At 45.9% G+C, this 27,910-nt stretch overlaps 1 protein-coding gene and 1 long non-coding RNA gene across 6 annotated transcripts; both read left to right on the top strand.

Moving 5' to 3' along the window:
- The first annotated feature begins 449 nt into the window (after positions 1–449).
- Positions 450–27,538, top strand: LOC118381148 (pancreatic secretory granule membrane major glycoprotein GP2-like). Its single transcript, XM_052503728.1, has 10 exons — positions 450–510; positions 1,209–1,463; positions 1,508–1,861; positions 2,149–2,337; positions 3,059–3,264; positions 18,168–18,319; positions 25,019–25,264; positions 25,487–25,646; positions 26,861–26,936; positions 27,064–27,538. The coding sequence occupies exons 1-10, from the start codon at positions 450–452 to the stop codon at positions 27,081–27,083; spliced, it is 1,719 nt and encodes a 572-aa protein (XP_052359688.1). The 3' UTR covers positions 27,084–27,538.
- LOC127919870 (uncharacterized) lies at positions 3,271–4,543 on the top strand. Of its 5 annotated transcripts, none has more exons than XR_008104332.1 (3): positions 3,271–3,600; positions 3,709–3,978; positions 4,091–4,543. It is a non-coding gene; the product is annotated as an uncharacterized LOC127919870 (long non-coding RNA). The 5 variants fall into 5 exon arrangements; XR_008104334.1 differs by lacking the exon at positions 3,271–3,600 and having other exon boundaries at positions 3,611–3,978; positions 4,091–4,144; positions 4,253–4,543; XR_008104333.1 differs by lacking the exon at positions 3,271–3,600 and having other exon boundaries at positions 3,611–3,978; positions 4,091–4,144; positions 4,199–4,543.
- Positions 27,539–27,910: the final 372 nt, after the last annotated feature.

Genomic DNA, 27,910 nt, shown 5'->3' with positions numbered 1-27,910 from the left:
ATCCTCTAGAGAATGTGTGTCCATGCTTAATATCTATTATTGTATTAGATGTTATAATATCCTCCAGAGAATGTGTGTCCATGCTTAATATCTATTATTGTATTAGATGTTATAATATCCTCTAGAGAATGTGTGTCCATGCTTAATATCTATTATTGTATTAGATGTTATAATATCCTCCAGAGAATGTGTGTCCATGCTTAATATCTATTATTGTATTAGATGTTTTGTAATGGGGTTTATTGCAGTCTTGTGACAGAAAATAAAATGTGTTTTATCACCATAGGATGACCTGTATAGATACAGTCAAATTAAATCAGGTCAAACTTGCATTTAAACGTGCCTGACGTTCCAGTAGATGTAAAATGTGGATTAATATAATAAGTGTATTTTCCTTCAGGTTGTGTTCCCCGTTTCTGCCCCTGTAGAAGTAACTAGTGTTGATGAGGATGATCCTGGTGGCTCTGCTGGTGCCTCTACTGGTTCTGTCCAGCGCTGGACGTCCCTCAGGTACACACAAATATACTATATATTTAATACATCAACAGCTGGACATACCTCAGGTACACACAAATATACTATATATTTAATAAATCAACAGCTGGACATACCTCAGGTACACACATATATACTATATATTTAATACATCAACAGCTGGACATACCTCAGGTACACACAAATATACTATATATTTAATACATCAGCAGCTGGACATACCTCAGGTACACACAAATATACTATATATTTAATACATCAACAGCTGGACATACCTCAGGTACACACATATATACTATATATTTAATACATCAACAGCTGGACATACCTCAGGTACACACAAAATACTATATATTTAATAAATCAACAGCTGGACATACCTCAGGTACACACAAATATACTATATATTTAATACATCAACAGCTGGACATACCTCAGGTACACACATATATACTATATATTTAATACATCAACAGCTGGACATACCTCAGGTACACACATATATACTATATATTTAATAAATCAACAGCTGGACACCTCAGGTACATTTACATTTACATTTAAGTCATTTAGCAGACGCTCTTATCCAGAGCGACTTACAAATTGGATTGTGTGTTAAGTGTTTTTATACAGTATAATATTATATAACCCACCACACACTGATACCTCAACCTAAAAAGACGATGAACTCATATATTCCCAAATTCCCACAGATACGATTGTCACCAGCTGCGAGGCGTGTCACGAACAAGCCGTCTGCCACACCTCGCCCATGGCAGGTGACATCACATGCACCTGTAAGAAGGGCTTCTCCGGAGACGGCCTCATCTGTTTACCTGGCCACACCGCCACCGCCGACCACCACCACGCCCCTCGCCGTGTCCGCCGCTCCTACCCCACCTCCAACACCAACCTTGCCCATGTCCGGTTCAGCTGCGGCTTCAACGAGTGCGCCGACGGGGAGGACTGCATCACGGTCGCCGGCATCCAGCAGTGCTCCAACCCCTGTAAGATCTACACGGTCCTGAACGACGCCTGGCGTTCCACCAACAACCACGGGGCAACAGGCACTGCGACCGCAACGTCCGCTGGGACGGCTATTACCGCATGTTCATCGGCAACCAGAGCGTGTCCATGCCGGACAAGTGCGTGGATTCCTTCCAGTGCGGCACCCAGGCTCCCTTGTGGCTGGCGTTTCCTCCCCCCCAGCAGGTGGATGAAATTGTCCAGAGTGCAGTCTGCGCCAGCTTCAATGGGGACTGCTGCTGGGTGCAGTCTCAGCCCATCCACGTCAAGGCATGCCCTGGGAACTACTTTGTGTACAAGTTCGTCATGCCTCCCGGGTGCTACTTCGCCTATTGTGCATGTAAGGTTTCGCCTGCTGCTTTGCCAAGTTCTGAGTGGGGCTTGTTGATGTTGTTCTGCCTTTTGAATTGAAGTTATTGTATTTTTAAACTGTTTACTACTTAGTCATTCATCAGCTGGTTATATACACCTTGATGTTTTTCTTATGGCCCTGGATATTAACAGTACTCAGCATATTCATCCATTCATTCATATTGATTCTGGTAATACCAGCATACTAGTTCTTTCAAAACATGAGCGATGAATGTTCCCTCATAACTGTGTCTCCTGTTTAACTCCTTGTTCCAGATGTGTCAGCTCCCACCACAACACCAAAACCAGTCACATCTACAGAAATGCCAGTAGAGAACAATCGCACCACAACAACAACACAGTCACAGGTTGCCACGACTACGCCAAAAGCAATGTGTGGTACCTGCAGAGCGGGGGAGACCTGCGTGAGCACCGATGGGGTCACTTGGCGGTGTGAGAGGCCAGGTGAGTTCTCAGAAAACACCTGTTTAAGGACCTATGTACTGTACTCTCTTAGAAAAACAGGTGCTATCTAGAACCTAAAATGGTTCTTCGGCTGTCCCCATAAGAGAACCCTGTCAAGAACCCTTTTTTGGTGCCAGCTATAACCATTTTGGTTCCAGGTAGAACCCTATTGGGTTCCAAGTAGAACCCCTGCCTGGAACCAAAAAGGGTTCTACCTGGAACCAAAAAGGGTTCTTCACAGGGTTCTCTTATGGGGACAGCCGAAGAACCCTTTTGGAACCCTTTTTTCGAAGAGTTTATATGATCATTTGTAATTCCTTCTTTTCATTTTGGGTTCTTGAATAACTTATTTTCTGTTGTCTTTATTTTCTCATCCCTCTGTCTCTCTCTTCCTCTCTTCCAGATCAGCCTGTTTCTCATCCCTTTGTCTCTCTCTTCCTCTCTTACAGATCAGCCTGTTTCTCATCCCTCTGTCTCTCTCTTCCTCTCTTATAGATCAGCCTGTTTCTCATCCCTCTGTCTCTCTCTTCCTCTCTTCCAGATCAGCCTGTTTCTCATCCCTCTGTCTCTCTCTTCCTCTCTTACAGATCAGCCTGTTTCTCATCCCTCTCTCTCCCTCTCTTACAGATCAGCCCGTTTCTCATCCCTCTGTCTCTCTCTCTTCATCTCTTACAGATCAGCCTGTTTCTCATCCCTCTGTCTCTCTCTTCCTCTCTTACAGATCAGCCTGTTTTGCTGCACCCAGAGGTAGTATGTGGGCGGAGCCTGGTACAGGTGGGTCTCAACAGGACTAACCTGGAGGCCGCTGGTCTGGACGCCACCACCGCTAACCTGGCCGACCCCCGGTGTAACGCTCACGAAGAGCGTGGCGGCATGGTATGGTACCAGGTGGAGCGCAAGGAGGGCGCCTGCGGAAACACTCTGGTGGTGAGAACAGACCCCGACCCTCACCAAAACTATCAAAAGAGAGCACTTGCTGTTAGACATAACCCTGGATACCAGTCTCTTTAGCTAATATTCCACTCATTGCCAATCCTTGTCATTGCCAAAGACACAGGCCTTCAATTATGAACAGTCCATTTATTGCATGTTTATCACCAGCCAATGTGACCAGTCACACCAGAGAAGCTCTCGCCCTTCAAACTTCCCCGCCAGTTCATTGTGAGCGCTGGAGCCTGAAGCCTATTTTATGTCCAGTAAGAGGAAGGTACTTTTTCCCTCTAATATATATATACATACATATTTATTTATTGCTAAAAGTAGGTGACAGACCTACTGTAGTTTGCTACTTCTGGGACATGATTGGGCTAAAAGTAGGTGCCAGAACTACTGTAGTTTGCTACTTCTGGGACATGATTGGGCTAAATGTAGGTGACAGAACTACTGTAGTTTGCTACTTCTGGGACATGATTGGGCTAAAAGTAGGTGCCAGAACTACTGTAGTTTGCTACTTCTGGGACATGATTGGGCTAAAAGTAGGTGACAGAACTACTGTAGTTGGCTACTTCTGGGACATGATTGGGCTAAAAGTAGGTGACAGAACTACTGTAGTTGGCTACTTCTGGGACATGATTGGGCTAAAAGTAGGTGACAGAACTACTGTAGTTGGCTACTTCTGGGACATGCTTGGGCTAAAAGTAGGTGACAGAACTACTGTAGTTGGCTACTTGTGGGGCTACATGCTTGGGCTGAAAAATAGGTGACAGAACTACTGTAGGTGGCTACTTCTGGGACATGATTGGGCTAAAAGTAGGTGACAGAACTACTGTAGTTGGCTACTTCTGGGACATGATTGGGCTAAAAGTAGGTGACAGAACTACTGTAGTTTGCTACTTCTGGGACATGATTGGGCTAAAAGTAGGTGACAGAACTACTGTAGGTGGCTACTTCTGGGACATGCTTGGGCTAAAAGTAGGTGACAGAACTACTGTAGGTGGCTACTTCTGGGACATGATTGGGCTACTGGTTGAGAGGAATACAGGGAGGTTGGAAGAGAGAGAGGCCAGCGGAGATGCATGAATTGCGTAAGAATGAAACAGTGAAAACAGACGGTTTATTTTTATGTTACATTTTAACACGGAAGACATATTGAGGTCTAGGTCTCTTTTTTCAAATGCTGTGTAACACAACATAAATATACATACATATACACAACCGTTCAAAAGTTTGGGAAAGAAAGAAATTCATTAAAATAACATCAAATTGATCAGAAATACAGTGTAGACATTGTTAATGTTGTAAATGACTGTTGTAGCTGGAAACGGCTGATTTTGAATGGAATATCTACAGAGGAGGTACAGAGACCCATTATCAGCAACCATCACTCCTGTGTTCCAATGGCATGTTGTGTTAGCTAATCCAAGTTTATCATTTTAAATGGCTAATTGATCATTAGAAATTATGTTAGCACAGCTGAAAACTGTTGTTCTGATTTAAAGAAGAAATACAACTGGCCTTCTTTAGACTAGTTGAGTATCTGGAGCATCAGCATTTGTGGGTTCGATTACAGGCTCAAATGGCCAGAAACAAATAACTTTCTTCTGAATTTCATCAGTCTTTTCCTGTTCTGAGAAATGAAGGCTATTCCTTGGGAAATTTGCCAAGAAACTGAAGATCTCGTACAACGCTGTGTACTAGTCCCTTCACAGGACAGTGCAAACTGGCGCTAACCAGAATAGAAGAGGGAGTGGGAGGCCCCGGTGCACAACTGAGCAAGAAGACAAGTACATTAGAGTGTCTAGTTTGAGAAACAGTCGTAAACTGGCAGTTTCATTAAATAGTACCGGCAAAACACCAGTCTCAACGTCAACAGTGAAGAGGCGACTCCGTGATGCTGGCCTTCTAGGCAGAGTTGCAAAGAAAAAGCCACAACTCAGACTGGCCAATTAAAAATAAAAGATTAAGATGGACAAATAATGATTGGCAAATAATATAATAAATAATTAGAAACATATACACAAATAAACATTATTTCAGCATTATGCTATATTGAAGCCAAGATACGTTTTAGGAAAGGAGAAATTTCATTTGAGGGTGTCTGAGGTGCGGTGGTGGATTTGATTGATGTTTCCTTATAGGATGCACAGAGCCTTCAGAAAGTATTCACACCCCTTGACATATTCCACATGTTGTTGTGTTACAGCCTGAATTCAACAGATTACTTTTTTTTTTTTAAATTCGCACACATCTACACACAATACTCCATGATGACAAAGTGAAAACATGTGTTTAGAAAGTTTTGCAAATGTATTGAAAATGAAATACAGAAAAATCTAATTTACATAAGTATTTACACCGCTGAGCCAATACTTTGTAGAAGCACCTTTGGTAGCAATTACAGCTGTAAGTCCACGTTGGTCTAGTAACCGAAGGTTTCTGGATCGAATCACAGAGCTGACAAGGTAAAAATCTGTCATTCTGCCCCGAACAAGGCAGTTAACCCAATGTTCCCCGGTAGGCCGTCTTTGTAAATAAGAATTTGTTCTTAAACTGACTTCCTAGTTAAATAAAGGTCAAATAAAATAAAATAAATATCCTAGAGCTTTCCACACCTGGATTGTGCAGGAATACCACTTCCCTACAGTACAACCAGGAATACCACTTCCCTACAGTACGACCAGGAATACCACTTCCCTACAGTACGACCAGGAATACCACTTCCCTACAGTAAGACCAGGAATACCACTTCCCTACAGTACGACCAGGAATACCACTTCCCTACAGTACGACCAGGAATACCACTTCCCTACAGTACGACCAGGAATACCACTTCCCTACAGTACGACCAGGAATACCACTTCCCTACAGTACGACCAGGAATACCACTTCCCTACAGTACGACCAGGAATACTACTTCCCTACAGTACGACCAGGAATACCACTTCCCTACAGTACGACCAGGAATACCACTTCCCTACAGTACGACCAGGAATACCACTTCCTACAGTACGACCAGGAATACCACTTCCCTACAGTACGACCAGGAATACCACTTCCTACAGTAAGACCAGGAATACCACTTCCCTACAGTACGACCAGGAATACCACTTCCCTACAGTAAGACCAGGAATACCACTTCCCTACAGTAAGACCAGGAATACCACTTCCCTACAGTACGACCAGGAATACCACTTCCTACAGTACATCCAGGAATACCACTTCCTACAGTACGACCAGGAATACCACTTCCCTACAGTACGACCAGGAATACCACTTCCCTACAGTACGACCAGGAATACCACTTCCCTACAGTACGACCAGGAATACCACTTCCCTACAGTACGACCAGGAATACCACTTCCCTACAGTACGACCAGGAATACCACTTCCCTACAGTACGACCAGGAATACCACTTCCCTACAGTACGACCAGGAATACCACTTCCCTACAGTAAGACCAGGAATACCACTTCCTTACAGTACAACCAGGAATACCACTTCCCTACAGTACGACCAGGAATACCACTTCCCTACAGTACGACCAGGAATACCACTTCCCTACAGTACGACCAGGAATACCACTTCCCTACAGTACGACCAGGAATACCACTTCCCTACAGTACGACCAGGAATACCACTTCCCTACAGTACGACCAGGAATACCACTTCCCTACAGTACGACCAGGAATACCACTTCCCTACAGTACGACCAGGAATACCACTTCCCTACAGTACGACCAGGAATACCACTTCCCTACAGTACGACCAGGAATACCACTTCCCTACAGTACGACCAGGAATACCACTTCCCTACAGTACGACCAGGAATACCACTTTCCCGAAGCAGACCTCCACCCTGGACATGGGATCTTACCCCAGAGGCCGACCCAAAACAATTTGCTTACCGCCATCACACTGCACACTGCCCTATCCTATCTGGACAAGAGGAATACCTATGTAAGAATGCTGTTCATTGACTACAGCTCAGCATTTAACTCCACCCTGTGCAACTGGGTCCTGGATTTTCTGACGGGCCGCCTCCAGGTGGTGAGGGTAGGAAACAACACCTCCACTTCACTGATTCTCAACACTGGGGCCCCACAAGGGTGCGTGCTCAGCCCTCTCCTGTACTCCCTGTTCACCCATGACTGCATGGCCATGCACGCCTCCAACTCAATCATCAAGTTTACAGACGACAGTGGTAGGCTTGATTACCTACAACGACGAGACAGTCTACAGGGAGGAGGTGAGGGCCCTCGGAGTGTGGTGTCAGGAAAATAACCTCTCACTCAACGTCAACAAAACAAAGGAGATGATGGTACACTTCAGGAAACAGCAGAGGGAGCATCCACATCAATGGGACAGTATTGGAGAAGGTGGAAAGTTTTATGTTCCTTGGCGAACACATCACAGACAAACTGAAATGGTCCACCCACACAGACAGCATGGTGAAGAAGGCACAACAGTGCCTCTTCAACCTCAGAAGTCTGAAGAAACACTCACACACTTTTACAGATGCACATTCGAGAGCATCCTGTCGCACTGTATCACAAAAGACCTGCCTTCCAGAACACCTACAGCACCCGATGTCACAGGAAGGCCAAAAGATCATCAAGGACAACAACCACCCGAGCAACTGCCTGTTCACCCCGTTATCATAGACACTGCCTGTTCACCCCGTTATCATAGACACTGCCTGTTCACCCCGTTATCATAGACACTGCCTGTTCACCCCGTTATCATAGACACTGCCTGTTCACCCCGTTATCATAGACACTGCCTGTTCACCCCGTTATCATAGACACTGCCTGTTCACCCCGTTATCATAGACACTGCCTGTTCACCCCGTTATCATAGACACTGCCTGTTCACCCCGTTATCATAGACACTGCCTGTTCACCCCGTTATCATAGACACTGCCTGTTCACCCCATTATCATAGACACTGCCTGTTCACCCCGTTATCATAGACACTGCCTGTTCACCCCGTTATCATAGACACTGCCTGTTCACCCCGTTATCATAGACACTGCCTGTTCACCCCGTTATCATAGACACTGCCTGTTCACCCCGTTATCATAGACACTGCCTGTTCACCCCGTTATCATAGACACTGCCTGTTCACCCCATTATCATAGACACTGCCTGTTCACCCCCCCGTTATCATAGACACTGCCTGTTCACCCCGTTATCATAGACACTGCCTGTTCACCCCGTTATCATAGACACTGCCTGTTCACCATGTTATCATAGACACTGCCTGTTCACCCCATTATCATAGACACTGCCTGTTCACCCCGTTATCATAGACACTGCCTTCTCACCCCGTTATCATAGACACTGCCTTCTCACCCCGTTATCATAGACACTGCCTGTTCACCCCATTATCATAGACACTGCCTGTTCACCCCGTTATCATAGACACTGCCTGTTCACCCCGTTATCATAGACACTGCCTGTTCACCCCGTTATCATAGACACTGCCTGTTCACCCCATTATCATAGACACTGCCTGTTCACCCTGTTATCATAGACACTGCCTGTTCACCCCATTATCATAGACACTGCCTGTTCACCCCATTATCATAGACACTGCCTGTTCACCCCGTTATCATAGACACTGCCTGTTCACCCCGTTATCATAGACACTGCCTGTTCACCCTGTTATCATAGACACTGCCTGTTCACCCTGTTATCATAGACACTGCCTGTTCACCCCTGTTATCATAGACACTGCCTGTTCACCCCGTTATCATAGACACTGCCTGTTCACCCTGTTATCATAGACACTGCCTGTTCACCCCGTTATCATAGACACTGCCTGTTCACCCTGTTATCATAGACACTGCCTGTTCACCCTGTTATCATAGACACTGCCTGTTCACCCCGTTATCATAGACACTGCCTGTTCACCCTGTTATCATAGACACTGCCTGTTCACCCCTTTATCATAGACACTGCCTGTTCACCCCGTTATCATAGACACTGCCTGTTCACCCCTGTTATCATAGACACTGCCTGTTCACCCTGTTATCATAGACACTGCCTGTTCACCCCCTGTTATCATAGACACTGCCTGTTCACCCCGTTATCATAGACACTGCCTGTTCACCCCGTTATCATAGACACTGCCTGTTCACCCCATTATCATAGACACTGCCTGTTCACCCCTGTTATCATAGACACTGCCTGTTCACCCCATTATCATAGACACTGCCTGTTCACCCCATTATCATAGACACTGCCTGTTCACCCCGTTATCATAGACACTGCCTGTTCACCCCGTTATCATAGACACTGCCTGTTCACCCCGTTATCATAGACACTGCCTGTTCACCCCGTTATCATAGACACTGCCTGTTCACCCCGTTATCATAGACACTGCCTGTTCACCCCGTTATCATAGACACTGCCTGTTCACCCCGTTATCATAGACACTGCCTGTTCACCCCGTTATCATAGACACTGCCTGTTCACCCCGTTATCATAGACACTGCCTGTTCACCCCGTTATCATAGACACTGCCTGTTCACCCCGTTATCATAGACACTGCCTGTTCACCCCGTTATCATAGACACTGCCTGTTCACCCCGTTATCATAGACACTGCCTGTTCACCCCGTTATCATAGACACTGCCTGTTCACCCCGTTATCATAGACACTGCCTGTTCACCCCGTTATCATAGACACTGCCTGTTCACCCCGTTATCATAGACACTGCCTGTTCACCCCGTTATCATAGACACTGCCTTTCACCCGTTATCATAGACACTGCCTGTTCACCCCGTTATCATAGACACTGCCTGTTCACCCCATTATCATAGACACTGCCTGTTCACCCCGTTATCATAGACACTGCCTGTTCACCCCGTTATCATAGACACTGCCTGTTCACCCCGTTATCATAGACACTGCCTGTTCACCCCGTTATCATAGACACTGCCTGTTCACCCCGTTATCATAGACACTGCCTGTTCACCCCGTTATCATAGACACTGCCTGTTCACCCCGTTATCATAGACACTGCCTGTTCACCCCATTATCATAGACACTGCCTGTTCACCCCGTTATCATAGACACTGCCTGTTCACCCCGTCATAGACACTGCCTTTCACCCCGTTATCATAGACACTGCCTGTTCACCCCGTTATCATAGACACTGCCTGTTCACCCCATTATCATAGACACTGCCTGTTCACCCCATTATCATAGACACTGCCTTCTCACCCCGTTATCATAGACACTGCCTGTTCACCCCGTTATCATAGACACTGCCTGTTCACCCCGTTATCATAGACACTGCCTGTTCACCCCGTTATCATAGACACTGCCTGTTCACCCCGTTATCATAGACACTGCCTGTTCACCCCGTTATCATAGACACTGCCTGTTCACCCCGTTATCATAGACACTGCCTGTTCACCCCGTTATCATAGACACTGCCTGTTCACCCCGTTATCATAGACACTGCCTTCTCACCCCATTATCATAGACACTGCCTGTTCACCCTGTTATCATAGACACTGCCTGTTCACCCCGTTATCATAGACACTGCCTGTTCACCCCGTTATCATAGACACTGCCTTCTCACCCCGTTATCATAGACACTGCCTGTTCACCCCGTTATCATAGACACTGCCTGTTCACCCCGTTATCATAGACACTGCCTGTTCACCCCGTTATCATAGACACTGCCTGTTCACCCTGTTATCATAGACACTGCCTGTTCACCCCATTATCATAGACACTGCCTGTTCACCCCGTTATCATAGACACTGCCTGTTCACCCCGTTATCATAGACACTGCCTGTTCACCCCGTTATCATAGACACTGCCTGTTCACCCCGTTATCATAGACACTGCCTGTTCACCCCGTTATCATAGACACTGCCTGTTCACCCCGTTATCATAGACACTGCCTGTTCACCCCGTTATCATAGACACTGCCTTCTCACCCCGTTATCATAGACACTGCCTTCTCACCCTGTTATCATAGACACTGCCTGTTCATCCTGTTATCATAGACACTGCCTGTTCACCCCATTATCATAGACACTGCCTGTTCACCCCGTTATCATAGACACTGCCTGTTCACCCCGTTATCATAGACACTGCCTGTTCACCCCGTTATCATAGACACTGCCTGTTCACCCCGTTATCATAGACACTGCCTGTTCACCCCGTTATCATAGACACTGCCTGTTCACCCCGTTATCATAGACACTGCCTTTCACCCCGTTATCATAGACACTGCCTGTTCACCCCGTTATCATAGACACTGCCTGTTCACCCCGTTATCATAGACACTGCCTGTTCACCCCGTTATCATAGACACTGCCTGTTCACCCCGTTATCATAGACACTGCCTGTTCACCCCGTTATCATAGACACTGCCTGTTCACCCCGTTATCATAGACACTGCCTTCTCACCCCGTTATCATAGACACTGCCTGTTCACCCCGTTATCATAGACACTGCCTGTTCACCCCGTTATCATAGACACTGCCTGTTCACCCCGTTATCATAGACACTGCCTTCTCACCCCGTTATCATAGACACTGCCTGTTCACCCCGTTATCATAGACACTGCCTGTTCACCCCGTTATCATAGACACTGCCTGTTCACCCCGTTATCATAGACACTGCCTGTTCACCCCGTTATCATAGACACTGCCTGTTCACCCCGTTATCATAGACACTGCCTGTTCACCCCGTTATCATAGACACTGCCTTCTCACCCCGTTATCATAGACACTGCCTGTTCACCCCGTTATCATAGACACTGCCTGTTCACCCCGTTATCATAGACACTGCCTGTTCACCCCGTTATCATAGACACTGCCTGTTCACCCCGTTATCATAGACACTGCCTGTTCACCCCGTTATCATAGACACTGCCTGTTCACCCCGTTATCATAGACACTGCCTGTTCACCCCGTTATCATAGACACTGCCTTCTCACCCCGTTATCATAGACACTGCCTGTTCACCCCGTTATCATAGACACTGCCTTCTCACCCCATTATCATAGACACTGCCTGTTCACCCCGTTATCATAGACACTGCCTTCTCACCCCGTTATCATAGACACTGCCTGTTCACCCCGTTATCATAGACACTGCCTGTTCACCCCGTTATCATAGACACTGCCTGTTCACCCCGTTATCATAGACACTGCCTGTTCACCCCGTTATCATAGACACTGCCTGTTCACCCCGTTATCATAGACACTGCCTGTTCACCCCGTTATCATAGACACTGCCTGTTCACCCCATTATCATAGACACTGCCTGTTCACCCCGTTATCATAGACACTGCCTGTTCACCCCATTATCATAGACACTGCCTTCTCACCCCGTTATCATAGACACTGCCTTTCACCCCGTTATCATAGACACTGCCTGTTCACCCCGTTATCATAGACACTGCCTGTTCACCCCGTTATCATAGACACTGCCTTTCACCCCGTTATCATAGACACTGCCTGTTCACCCCGTTATCATAGACACTGCCTGTTCACCCCATTATCATAGACACTGCCTGTTCACCCCGTTATCATAGACACTGCCTTCTCACCCCGTTATCATAGACACTGCCTGTTCACCCCGTTATCATAGACACTGCCTGTTCACCCCGTTATCATAGACACTGCCTGTTCACCCCGTTATCATCAGACACTGCCTGTTCACCCCGTTATCATAGACACTGCCTTCTCACCCCGTTATCATAGACACTGCCTGTTCACCCCGTTATCATAGACACTGCCTGTTCACCCCGTTATCATAGACACTGCCTGTTCACCCCGTTATCATAGACACTGCCTGTTCACCCCGTTATCATAGACACTGCCTGTTCACCCGTTATCATAGACACTGCCTGTTCACCCCGTTATCATAGACACTGCCTGTTCACCCCGTTATCATAGACACTGCCTTCTCACCCCGTTATCATAGACACTGCCTGTTCACCCCGTTATCATAGACACTGCCTGTTCACCCCGTTATCATAGACACTGCCTGTTCACCCCGTTATCATAGACACTGCCTGTTCACCCCGTTATCATAGACACTGCCTTCTCACCCCGTTATCATAGACACTGCCTTCTCACCCCGTTATCATAGACACTGCCTGTTCACCCCGTTATCATAGACACTGCCTGTTCACCCCGTTATCATAGACACTGCCTTCTCACCCCGTTATCATAGACACTGCCTGTTCACCCCGTTATCATAGACACTGCCTGTTCACCCCGTTATCATAGACACTGCCTGTTCACCCCGTTATCATAGACACTGCCTGTTCACCCCGTTATCATAGACACTGCCTGTTCACCCCGTTATCATAGACACTGCCTGTTCACCCCGTTATCATAGACACTGCCTGTTCACCCCGTTATCATAGACACTGCCTGTTCACCCCGTTATCATAGACACTGCCTTCTCACCCCGTTATCATAGACACTGCCTGTTCACCCCGTTATCATAGACACTGCCTGTTCACCCCGTTATCATAGACACTGCCTGTTCACCCCATTATCATAGACACTGCCTGTTCACCCCATTATCATAGACACTGCCTGTTCACCCCGTTATCATAGACACTGCCTGTTCACCCCGTTATCATAGACACTGCCTGTTCACCCCGTTATCATAGACACTGCCTGTTCACCCCGTTATCATAGACACTGCCTGTTCACCCCGTTATCATAGACACTGCCTGTTCACCCCGTTATCATAGACACTGCCTGTTCACCCCATTATCATAGACACTGCCTGTTCACCCCATTATCATAGACACTGCCTGTTCACCCCGTTATCATAGACACTGCCTGTTCACCCCGTTATCATAGACACTGCCTTCTCACCCCGTTATCATAGACACTGCCTGTTCACCCCGTTATCATAGACACTGCCTTCTCACCCCGTTATCATAGACACTGCCTGTTCACCCCGTTATCATAGACACTGCCTGTTCACCCCGTTATCATAGACACTGCCTGTTCACCCCATTATCATAGACACTGCCTGTTCACCCCGTTATCATAGACACTGCCTGTTCACCCCTTTATCATAGACACTGCCTGTTCACCCCGTTATCATAGACACTGCCTGTTCACCCCGTTATCATAGACACTGCCTGTTCACCCCGTTATCATAGACACTGCCTTCTCACCCCGTTATCATAGACACTGCCTGTTCACCCCGTTATCATAGACACTGCCTGTTCACCCCGTTATCATAGACACTGCCTTCTCACCCCGTTATCATAGACACTGCCTTCTCACCCCGTTATCATAGACACTGCCTTCTCACCCCGTTATCATAGACACTGCCTGTTCACCCCGTTATCATAGACACTGCCTGTTCACCCCGTTATCATAGACACTGCCTGTTCACCCCGTTATCATAGACACTGCCTTCTCACCCCGTTATCATAGACACTGCCTGTTCACCCCGTTATCATAGACACTGCCTTCTCACCCCGTTATCATAGACACTGCCTTTTCACCCCGTTATCATAGACACTGCCTGTTCACCCCGTTATCATAGACACTGCCTGTTCACCCCGTTATCATAGACACTGCCTGTTCACCCCGTTATCATAGACACTGCCTGTTCACCCTGTTCACCCTTATCATAGACACTGCCTGTTCACCCCGTTATCATAGACACTGCCTGTTCACCCCGTTATCATAGACACTGCCTGTTCACCCCGTTATCATAGACACTGCCTGTTCACCCCGTTATCATAGACACTGCCTGTTCACCCCGTTATCATAGACACTGCCTGTTCACCCCGTTATCATAGACACTGCCTGTTCACCCCGTTATCATAGACACTGCCTGTTCACCCGTTATCATAGACACTGCCTTTCACCCCGTTATCATAGACACTGCCTTCTCACCCCGTTATCATAGACACTGCCTGTTCACCCCGTTATCATAGACACTGCCTGTTCACCCCGTTATCATAGACACTGCCTTCTCACCCCGTTATCATAGACACTGCCTTCTCACCCCGTTATCATAGACACTGCCTGTTCACCCCGTTATCATAGACACTGCCTGTTCACCCCGTTATCATAGACACTGCCTGTTCACCCCCGTTATCATAGACACTGCCTGTTCACCCCGTTATCATAGACACTGCCTGTTCACCCCGTTATCATAGACACTGCCTGTTCACCCCGTTATCATAGACACTGCCTGTTCACCCTGTTATCATAGACACTGCCTGTTCACCCCGTTATCATAGACACTGCCTGTTCACCCCGTTATCATAGACACTGCCTGTTCACCCTGTTATCATAGACACTGCCTGTTCACCCCGTTATCATAGACACTGCCTGTTCACCCCGTTATCATAGACACTGCCTGTTCACCCCGTTATCATAGACACTGCCTGTTCACCCCGTTATCATAGACACTGCCTTCTCACCCCGTTATCATAGACACTGCCTGTTCACCCCATTATCATAGACACTGCCTGTTCACCCCGTTATCATAGACACTGCCTGTTCACCCCGTTATCATAGACACTGCCTGTTCACCCCGTTATCATAGACACTGCCTGTTCACCCCGTTATCATAGACACTGCCTGTTCACCCCGTTATCATAGACACTGCCTGTTCACCCCGTTATCATAGACACTGCCTGTTCACCCCGTTATCATAGACACTGCCTGTTCACCCCGTTATCATAGACACTGCCTGTTCACCCCGTTATCATAGACACTGCCTGTTCACCCCGTTATCATAGACACTGCCTTCTCACCCCGTTATCATAGACACTGCCTGTTCACCCCGTTATCATAGACACTGCCTGTTCACCCCGTTATCATAGACACTGCCTGTTCACCCCGTTATCATAGACACTGCCTGTTCACCCCGTTATCATAGACACTGCCTGTTCACCCTGTTATCATAGACACTGCCTGTTCACCCCGTTATCATAGACACTGCCTGTTCACCCTGTTATCATAGACACTGCCTTCTCACCCCGTTATCATAGACACTGCCTTCTCACCCCGTTATCATAGACACTGCCTGTTCACCCCGTTATCATAGACACTGCCTGTTCACCCCTGTTATCATAGACACTGCCTGTTCACCCCGTTATCATAGACACTGCCTGTTCACCCCGTTATCATAGACACTGCCTGTTCACCCCGTTATCATAGACACTGCCTGTTCACCCCATAGTTATCATAGACACTGCCTGTTCACCCCGTTATCATAGACACTGCCTGTTCACCCCGTTATCATAGACACTGCCTGTTCACCCCGTTATCATAGACACTGCCTGTTCACCCCGTTATCATAGACACTGCCTGTTCACCCCGTTATCATAGACACTGCCTGTTCACCCCGTTATCATAGACACTGCCTGTTCACCCCGTTATCATAGACACTGCCTGTTCACCCCGTTATCATAGACACTGCCTGTTCACCCCGTTATCATAGACACTGCCTGTTCACCCCGTTATCATAGACACTGCCTGTTCACCCCGTTATCATAGACACTGCCTGTTCACCCCGTTATCATAGACACTGCCTTCTCACCCCGTTATCATAGACACTGCCTGTTCACCCCGTTATCATAGACACTGCCTGTTCACCCCGTTATCATAGACACTGCCTGTTCACCCCGTTATCATAGACACTGCCTGTTCACCCCGTTATCATAGACACTGCCTGTTCACCCCGTTATCATAGACACTGCCTGTTCACCCCGTTATCATAGACACTGCCTGTTCACCCTGTTATCATAGACACTGCCTGTTCACCCCGTTATCATAGACACTGCCTGTTCACCCGTTATCATAGACACTGCCTTCTCACCCCGTTATCATAGACACTGCCTGTTCACCCCGTTATCATAGACACTGCCTGTTCACCCCGTTATCATAGACACTGCCTGTTCACCCCGTTATCATAGACACTGCCTGTTCACCCCGTTATCATAGACACTGCCTGTTCACCCCGTTATCATAGACACTGCCTGTTCACCCCGTTATCATAGACACTGCCTGTTCACCCCGTTATCATAGACACTGCCTGTTCACCCCGTTATCATAGACACTGCCTGTTCACCCCGTTATCATAGACACTGCCTGTTCACCCCGTTATCATAGACACTGCCTGTTCACCCGTTATCATAGACACTGCCTGTTCACCCCGTTATCATAGACACTGCCTGTTCACCCCGTTATCATAGACACTGCCTGTTCACCCCGTTATCATAGACACTGCCTGTTCACCCCGTTATCATAGACACTGCCTTCTCACCCCGTTATCATAGACACTGCCTGTTCACCCCGTTATCATAGACACTGCCTGTTCACCCCGTTATCATAGACACTGCCTTCTCACCCGTTCCTCACCGAAACTGTTCTTCTCACGTTGTCATGGAAAATGTCAATGTTTTTTCCAACTACCAATCAGCAACTGCGCTCACCCCGTAATCGACAGGACACTGAGCTGTTGAGATCGCCGAGCCAAGTCTCTTTGGCAATGACATAGACACTGGCAACAAATGGAATTTGAGATGAAGAGACGGGACCTCGGGCTAGGGAGTGGCACAAATGGAATTTGAGATGAAGAGACGGACTGCCTAGAGTGGCAACAAATGGAATTTGAGATAAAGAGACGGGACTCGGGCTAGGAGTGGCAACAAATGGAATTTGAGATAAAGAGACGGGACTCGGGCTAGGAGTGGCAACAAATGGAATTTGAGATAAAGAGACGGGACTCGGGCTAGAGAGACATGTTGCCATCAACAGAAAATGATGAACTGATGAACTGAAATAGTCCAAGAGTGATATTATTGTGAGAACTGGTGAGAGGTCCTCTCCTGGCTTCTAATCTTCTTCCCTTTTCCCCCTTTCACCAGACAAACGGAACGGACGCCATCTTTTCCAACAGTTTATTCATCTACCACGTCCCCGACGTGTCCTTCAGCCGACCCGTGAGCGTGCCTTTCTCCTGTGCCTACCCTCTGGAATCAGAGACCAGCCTGGATGTGGCCATCAAACCCTACCTGTCGTAAGTGGAGACTGACGTTACAGTAAACACTGTAAAACATGGACAATGTAACACAACAGGGTGCAACTTTGACCAGTTTTATCATTGGAATGTGATACAATACGAGGCAGCGGTGTACTTTAGGACCATGCGGACGCCTCCGAGTGGTTGGGTAGGCTGGGTATCCGACTCGATTTAAAAACAATAATAACTATGCCCCCCCAACTTCTAAAAACAAAGTTGCGCCCCTGTAACGCAATGCAGGCTAACACATGTCAAGCTGTCAGTATTCTGTTAATGCAGGCTAACACATGTCAAGCTGTCAGTATTCTGTACAATGCAGGCTAACACATGTCAAGCTGTCAGTATTCTGTTAATGCAGGCTAACACATGTCAAGCTGTCAGTATTCTGTACAATGCAGGCTAACACATGTCAAGCTGTCAGTATTCTGTACAATGCAGGCTAACACATGTCAAGCTGTCAGTATTCTGTACAATGCAGGCTAACACATGTCAAGCTGTCAGTATTCTGTACAATGCAGGCTAACACATGTCAAGCTGTCAGTATTCTGTTAATGCAGGCTAACACATGTCAAGCTGTCAGTATTCTGTTAATGCAGGCTAACACATGTCAAGCTGTCAGTATTCTGTACAATGCAGGCTAACACATGTCAAGCTGTCAGTATTCTGTTACAATGCAGGCTAACACATGTCAAGCTGTCAGTATTCTGTTAATGCAGGCTAACACATGTCAAGCTGTCAGTATTCTGTTAATGCAGGCTAACACATGTCAAGCTGTCAGTATTCTGTACAATGCAGGCTAACACATGTCAAGCTGTCAGTATTCTGTTAATGCAGGCTAACACATGTCAAGCTGTCAGTATTCTGTACAATGCAGGCTAACACATGTCAAGCTGTCAGTATCCTGTTAATGCAGGCTAACACATGTCAAGCTGTCAGTATTCTGTACAATGCAGGCTAACACATGTCAAGCTGTCAGTATCCTGTTAATGCAGGCTAACACATGTCAAGCTGTCAGTATTCTGTTAATGCAGGCTAACACATGTCAAGCTGTCAGTATTCTGTACAATGCAGGCTAACACATGTCAAGCTGTCAGTATTCTGTACAATGCAGGCTAACACATGTCAAGCTGTCAGTATCCTGTTAATGCAGGCTAACACATGTCAAGCTGTCAGTATTCTGTTAATGCAGGCTAACACATGTCAAGCTGTCAGTATTCTGTACAATGCAGGCTAACACATGTCAAGCTGTCAGTATTCTGTACAATGCAGGCTAACACATGTCAAGCTGTCAGTATCCTGTTAATGCAGGCTAACACATGTCAAGCTGTCAGTATTCTGTATAATGCAGGCTAACACATGTCAAGCTGTCAGTATTCTGTACAATGCAGGCTAACACATGTCAAGCTGTCAGTATTCTGTTAATGCAGGCTAACACATGTCAAGCTGTCAGTATTCTGTTAATGCAGGCTAACACATGTCAAGCTGTCAGTATTCTGTATAATGCAGGCTAACACATGTCAAGCTGTCAGTATTTTGTACAATGCAGGCTAACACATGTCAAGCTGTCAGTATTCTGTATAATGCAGGCTAACACATGTCAAGCTGTCAGTATTCTGTTAATGCAGGCTAACACATGTCAAGCTGTCAGTATTCTGTTAATGCAGGCTAACACATGTCAAGCTGTCAGTATTCTGTATAATGCAGGCTAACACATGTCAAGCTGTCAGTATTCTGTTAATGCAGGCTAACACATGTCAAGCTGTCAGTATTCTGTTAATGCAGGCTAACACATGTCAAGCTGTCAGTATTCTGTACAATGCAGGCTAACACATGTCAAGCTGTCAGTATTCTGTTAATGCAGGCTAACACATGTCAAGCTGTCAGTATTCTGTTAATGCAGGCTAACACATGTCAAGCTGTCAGTATTCTGTTAATGCAGGCTAACACATGTCAAGCTGTCAGTATTCTGTTAATGCAGGCTAACACATGTCAAGCTGTCAGTATTCTGTTAATGCAGGCTAACACATGTCAAGCTGTCAGTATTCTGTATAATGCAGGCTAACACATGTCAAGCTGTCAGTATTCTGTTAATGCAGGCTAACACATGTCAAGCTGTCAGTATTCTGTACAATGCAGGCTAACACATGTCAAGCTGTCAGTATTCTGTTAATGCAGGCTAACACATGTCAAGCTGTCAGTATTCTGTACAATGCAGGCTAACACATGTCAAGCTGTCAGTATTCTGTACAATGCAGGCTAACACATGTCAAGCTGTCAGTATTCTGTACAATGCAGGCTAACACATGTCAAGCTGTCAGTATTCTGTACAATGCAGGCTAACACATGTCAAGCTGTCAGTATTCTGTACAATGCAGGCTAACACATGTCAAGCTGTCAGTATTCTGTACAATGCAGGCTAACACATGTCAAGCTGTCAGTATTATGTACAATGCAGGCTAACACATGTCAAGCTGTCAGTATTCTGTATAATGCAGGCTAACACATGTCAAGCTGTCAGTATTCTGTATAATGCAGGCTAACACATGTCAAGCTGTCAGTATTCTGTTAATGCAGGCTAACACATGTCAAGCTGTCAGTATTCTGTTAATGCAGGCTAACACATGTCAAGCTGTCAGTATTCTGTTAATGCAGGCTAACACATGTCAAGCTGTCAGTATTCTGTACAATGCAGGCTAACACATGTCAAGCTGTCAGTATTCTGTTAATGCAGGCTAACACATGTCAAGCTGTCAGTATTCTGTTAATGCAGGCTAACACATGTCAAGCTGTCAGTATTCTGTTAATGCAGGCTAACACATGTCAAGCTGTCAGTATTCTGTACAATGCAGGCTAACACATGTCAAGCTGTCAGTATTCTGTTAATGCAGGCTAACACATGTCAAGCTGTCAGTATTCTGTTAATGCAGGCTAACACATGTCAAGCTGTCAGTATTCTGTTAATGCAGGCTAACACATGTCAAGCTGTCAGTATTCTGTTAATGCAGGCTAACACATGTCAAGCTGTCAGTATTCTGTACAATGCAGGCTAACACATGTCAAGCTGTCAGTATTCTGTACAATGCAGGCTAACACATGTCAAGCTGTCAGTATTCTGTACTATGCAGGCTAACACATGTCAAGCTGTCAGTATTCTGTACAATGCAGGCTAACACATGTCAAGCTGTCAGTATTCTGTACAATGCAGGCTAACACATGTCAAGCTGTCAGTATTCTGTTAATGCAGGCTAACACATGTCAAGCTGTCAGTATTCTGTACAATGCAGGCTAACACATGTCAAGCTGTCAGTATTCTGTTAATGCAGGCTAACACATGTCAAGCTGTCAGTATTCTGTACAATGCAGGCTAACACATGTCAAGCTGTCAGTATTCTGTACAATGCAGGCTAACACATGTCAAGCTGTCAGTATTCTGTTAATGCAGGCTAACACATGTCAAGCTGTCAGTATTCTGTATAATGCAGGCTAACACATGTCAAGCTGTCAGTATTCTGTTAATGCAGGCTAACACATGTCAAGCTGTCAGTATTCTGTTAATGCAGGCTAACACATGTCAAGCTGTCATTATCCTGTTAATATATAGACAGTTTATCCTCTAAACCCGTGGTTCTTGATGATCCTTTAGATGACTAGTTAAGAGTTTATCACCTCCTCTGTTGTCACACCTGACCATAGCCCTCTAGGTTCTCTATGGTGTAATAGGCCATGGCGTGACTAGGGGGTTTCTAGGTATTATATTTCTATGTTTGTGTGTGTATGGTTCCCAATTGGAGGCAGCTGATAATCGTTACCTCTAATTGGGGATCGTACTTAGTGTGTCCTTTTTCCCAACAGCGATGTGGGATATGGTTGTGTATGAGTGCCTCTGTGCGCTACATAGTTCATGGTCATCATCATCATCATCATCATCATCATCATCATCATCATCATCATCATCATCATTATCATTTTTTTATTTATTTATTTCACCTTTATTTAACCAGGTAGGCTAGTTGAGAACAAGTTCTCATTTGCAACTGCGACCTGGCCAAGATAAAGCATAGCAGTGTGAACAGACAACACAGAGTTACACATGGAGTAAACAATTTAGCAAGTCAATAACACAGTAGAAAAAAATGGGCAGTCTATATACAATGTGTGCAAAAGGCATGAGGAGGTAGGCGAATAATACAATTTTGCAGATTAACACTGGTGATAAATGATCAGATGGGCATGTACAGGTAGAGATGCAGTGCAAAAGAGCAGAAAAGTAAATAAATAAAAACAGTATAAAAACAGTATGGTGAATGAGGTAGGTGAAAAGGGTGAGCTATTTACCAATAGACTATGTACAGCTGCAGCGATCGGTTAGCTGCTCGGATAGCTGATGTTTGAAGTTGGTGAGGGAGATAAAAGTCTCAACTTCAGCGATTTTTGCAATTCGTTCCAGTCACAGGCAGCAGAGTACTGGAGGAAGGAGGCGGCCAAATGGGTGTTGGCTTTAGGGATGATCAGTGAGATACACCTGCTGGAGCGCGTGCTACGGATGGGTGTTGCCATCGTGACCAGTGAACTGAGATAAGGCGGAGCTTTACCTAGCATGGACTTGTAGATGACCTGGAGCCAGTGGGTCTGGCGACAATATGTAGTGAGGGCCAGCCGAGGAGCATACAAGTCGCAGTGGTGGGTGGTATAAGGTCTTTAGTGACAAAACGGATGGCACTGTGATAGACTGCATCCAGTTTGCTGAGTAGAGTGTTGGAAGCCATTTTGTAGATGACATCGCCGACAGTCGGGATCGGTAGGATAGTCAGTTTTACTAGGGTAACATGTCAGCGTGAGTGAAGGAGGCTTTGTTGCAATTGGGGCCGACTCTGGATTTGATTTTTGATTGGAGATGTTTGATGTGAGTCTGGAAGGAGAGTTTGCAGTCTAGCCAGACACCTAGGTACTTATAGATGTCCACATATTCAAGGTTGGAACCATCCAGGGTGGTGATGCTAGTCGGGCATGCGGGTGCAGGCAGCGTGCGGGGTCTAAAAGCATGCATTTGGTTTTACTCGCTTTGGAGCAGTTGGAGGCCAGGGAAGGAGTGCTGTATGGCATTGAAGCTGTCGTTTGGAGGTTGGATAGCACAGTGTCCAATGACGGCCGAAAGTATATAGAATGGTGTCGTCTGCGTAGAGGTGGATCAGGGAATGCCCCAGCAAGAGCAACATCATTGATATATACAGAGAAAAGAGTCGGCCAGAATGAACCCTGTGGCACCCCATAGAGACTGCCAGAGGACCGGACAGCATGCCCTCCGATTTGACACACTGAATCATCTCGTTGTTGTTTTGATATGTTTTGATACAAGATATGTAGCTGAAGCTGGCTGTGTAATAGAGCTAAAACTATACTGATGGGCTCTGACTCCTAAACTTGAAATATTGAATACTATGGTCAGGTTTCTACACCAGATGTTAATGGTTATCTGAAGGAGGAATGTTTGTGGTGGAGGCAGTTAAGCTTGGAATGTTTTGGGTAAAGGAGAGGCAATCACATGGTTGCAGGAACTGATAAGGATGGAGAGATGTGGGTTAGTGAGGAATGGAGGTCAGGTCACATTGGGAGAAGGAACAGTTTATTGCCTGCATCACTTAACTTCCTGCCCAGCAATAAACATGTAATGTTTAGAGGGAAGGAGGATGCTCCATCCACATTGGGGTCTATATATATATATATATACTACCACTGGTGGAAACATGTCATGTTTAGAGGGAAGGAGGATGCTCCATCCACATTGGGGTCTATATATATATATATATACTACCACTGGTAGAAACATGTAATGTTTAGAGGGAAGGAGGATGCTCCATCCACATTGGGGTCTATATATATATATATATACTACCACTGGTGGAAACATGTCATGTTTAGAGGGAAGGAGGATGCTCCATCCACATTGGGGTCTATATATATATATATACTACCACTGGTAGAAACATGTCATGTTTAGAGGGAAGGAGGATGCTCCATCCACATTGGGGTCTATATATATATATATATATATATACTACCACTGGTGGAAACATGTCATGTTTAGGGGGAAGGAGGATGCTCCATCCACATTGGGGTCTATATATATATATATATACTACCACTGGTGGAAACATGTCATGTTTAGAGGGGAAGGAGGATGCTCCATCCACATTGGGGTCTATATATATATATATATATACCACTGGTGGAAACATGTCATGTTTAGTGGGAAGGAGGATGCTCCATCCACATTGGGGTCTATATATATATATATATACTACCACTGGTGGAAACATGTCATGTTTAGAGGGAAGGAGGATGCTCCATCCACATTGGGGTCTATATATATATATATATATACTACCACTGGTGGAAACATGTCATTTTTAGAGGGAAGGAGGATGCTCCATCCACATTGGGGTCTATATATATATATATACTACCACTGGTAGAAACATGTCATGTTTAGAGGGAAGGAGGATGCTCCATCCACATTGGGGTCTATATATATATATATATATACTACCACTGGTGGAAACATGTCGTTGTCTTATGCTGTTGTATGACCCAGTGGGTGAATAAACTTGGTTTCAGCTTTACTAAACGTCTGTGAGTTTTCTACTCTGTTTATTTGTAATCTAACAAAACCAAATCTCCTATTGGCCCATTTGACAGGCTGAAGGGTTCCAGAGTCGGTAAGGGCTCCAGAGTGGGCTCCAACATGACTCTGTACCACAGCGACAACTTCACAAAGGCTTACCCAGCGGGCGGAGTCACCTTGCCGGTGGGTTCCGTGCTGCATGTGGGCGTGTCCGTAGAGGAGTCCGAGACGGAGCGTTTCGTGGTCGTTCTGGAGGACTGCTATGCCACGCAATCCCCCGACCCTAAAGACATCATGCGATACTACATCATTCAGAACAAGTATGTGTGCAGGTGTCTTGGTTTATAGTCAAGGAACATATGGAGGAGGTTTTCCCAGACACAGATTAAGTCTGGTCCTGGACTAACACTTTACATGGAGTTTCTCCATATGCTTTTTACTCCAGGATCAGGCTTATTCTGTGTCTGGGAACCGAACCCTAATGTTTGTGTATTTTCTGTTGCGTTATCTAACCTAAACCCATGACCCTCCCTCTTTCCCAGATGTCCGACTGAACTCCGTCAGGTGAGGGTGGAGGAGAGTGGCTCGTCTCTCAGGGCTCGCTTCTCTGCTCTGCTGTTCCTGTACCAGGGAGACTACCGGGATGTCTTCCTGCACTGCAGACTCAGCCTGTGTGACCAGAGGAGCTCCTCCTGCACTCCAGTGAGTCCTGCATCTTTCCCGCTGACTCATCCACTCTGTCTGGTCTCACTCAGTCTGTGGTCTCTCTCTGGTCTCTCTCAGTCTGTGGTCTCTCTCTGGTCTCACTCAGTCTGTGGTCTCTCTCTGGTCTCACTCAGTCTGTGGTCTCTCTCTGGTCTCTCTCAGTCTGTGGTCTCTCTCTGGTCTCACTCAGTCTGTGGTCTCTCTCTGGTCTCACTCAGTCTGTGGTCTCTCTGGTCTCACTCAGTCTGTGGTCTCTCTCTGGTCTCACTCAGTCTGTGGTCTCTCTCTGGTCTCACTCAGTCTGTGGTCTCTCTCTGGTCTCACTCAGTTTGTGTGTGGTGGTTTCTGAGTCTCTCTGGTCTCCCTGTCTCAGTGTCTGGTCTCTCTGACTCCTTCCCGTCTCTCTGTCTCAGTATCTGGTCTCTCTGACTCCATCTCGTCTCTCTGTCTCAGTGTCTGGTCTCTCTGACTCCATCTCGTCTCTCTGTCTCAGTGTCTGGTCTCTCTGACTCCTTCCCGTTTCTCTGTCTCAGTGTCTGGTCTCTGACTCCTTCTCGTCTCTCTGTCTCAGTGTCTGGTCTCTCTGACTCCTTCCCGTCTCTCTGTCTCAGTGTCTGGTCTCTCTGACTCTCTCTGGTCTCACTCAGTCTGTGGTCTCTCTCTGGTCTCACTCAGTTTGTGTGTGGTGGTTTCTGAGTCTCTCTGGTCTCCCTGTCTCAGTGTCTGGTCTCTCTGACTCCTTCCCGTCTCTCTGTCTCAGTATCTGGTCTCTCTGACTCCATCTCGTCTCTCTGTCTCAGTGTCTGGTCTCTCTGACTCCATCTCGTCTCTCTGTCTCAGTATCTGGTCTCTCTGACTCCTTCTCGTCTCTCTGTCTCAGTGTCTGGTCTCTCTGACTCCTTCCCGTCTCTCTGTCTCGGTGTCTGGTCTCTCTGACTCCTTCTCCTCTCTCTGACTCCTTCTCTGTCTCAGTATCTGGTCTCTCTGACTCCTTCTCGTCTCTCTGTCTCAGTATCTGGTCTCTCTGACTCCTTCTCGTCTCTCTGTCTCAGTATCTGGTCTCTCTGACTCCTTCTCGTCTCTCTGTCTCAGTGTCTGGTCTCTCTGACTTCATCTCTTCTCTCTGTCTCAGTGTCTGGTCTCTCTGACTCTCTCTGGTCTCTCTGTCTCAGTGTCTGGTCTCTCTGACTCCTTCTCGTCTCTCTCCTCAGATGTGCACCAAAAGGAAATACCGCTCTGTCACCCCCTCTGTCCCCCTCGAACCCCTCACCATCGGACCAATCACCTGTGAGTACGACCTCTTATCAATCAAAACCAATAATAGATGTCAATCAAACAAATGATGTTGATGTCAGTGATGGACACTCAGGTAACTATGTAACTAAATAACAGTGTATTTGTTTTTGACTTTCAGGGTCCCAAAATGAAGATTGAACTTGTCATGCTTCCTGTATCCTAAACAATGAATCCAGTTATCTAAATGATTAATGTAAAGTTCATAAACCTATCTCACCTATACATCATTTATGTCCTAAACCAAGCCAGTTCATATTTAATATCTTACATACATCCAGTTATAAATAATGATCTTTTAAGGATATTTTTATATTCCTCGTATTTCTAGAATGATTAGTAAAATATTTCTATTTGAACCAACACAAATTCATTGTTGAACCTTTAACTAAGGCTTGAGACCAGAAAGTGTATGTGCTGGTCACTAATGTTTGTAACTTTAAAATAAATGGTCATCTAGTTGAGATTATAGCAACACAAACATCTCCCTTTTCTAGTTTAAACTGCAGCTATAATATCATTTCATCCTATTGCTCTAAAATGCATTGTATGTGCAGTAATTTAATAGTGTTAATAAAATATAAATGATAAATATATGTATAAATGTATTAATGTATGAATAATGTACTGGGCATGTAGTGTACTATTGCTATAGTTAAGTTCTTTCTCTTTGGGATCAGTCAAGACAATGATGAACCAGTAGGTGTCAGTATTACCCCAGAAACACTGGTAGAAGTCTGCATCATCACAACACAACAGCAGACTTAGAAAGAGGAAATTCCAATAAATTAAGCAATTAATTAATTAAAAGGAAAATCTCCATTCTCCTGTTCTTTCAATGGTGATCTTCCAAGAACACTTGAGAGAGCAATCTGTTTGGTATGGAAGAATGTAAATCACTTCAAATCTGTTATAGGAAACTGCATCATCACGCAGCTGGTGTTAACAAAGCTAGCATTGATGCTAGG

The sequence above is a fragment of the Oncorhynchus keta genome, unplaced genomic scaffold (assembly GCF_023373465.1).
Source record: "Oncorhynchus keta strain PuntledgeMale-10-30-2019 unplaced genomic scaffold, Oket_V2 Un_contig_17738_pilon_pilon, whole genome shotgun sequence".
Lineage (NCBI taxonomy): Eukaryota > Metazoa > Chordata > Actinopteri > Salmoniformes > Salmonidae > Oncorhynchus > Oncorhynchus keta.
The sequence above is the reverse complement of the archived record's forward strand: the minus strand, read 5'-3'. Positions and strand labels throughout refer to the sequence as shown.

Coding starts and splice junctions, on each gene's coding strand:
- LOC118381148 (XM_052503728.1), top strand. CDS start 450: ATGATCCTGGTGGCTCTGCTGGTGCCTCTACTGGTTCTGTCCAGCGCT. Junction 25,265..25,486: donor TACTACATCATTCAGAACAA/GTATGTGTGCAG, acceptor CCTCTTTCCCAG/ATGTCCGACTGAACTCCGTC. Junction 25,647..26,860: donor GGAGCTCCTCCTGCACTCCA/GTGAGTCCTGCA, acceptor CTCTCTCCTCAG/ATGTGCACCAAAAGGAAATA.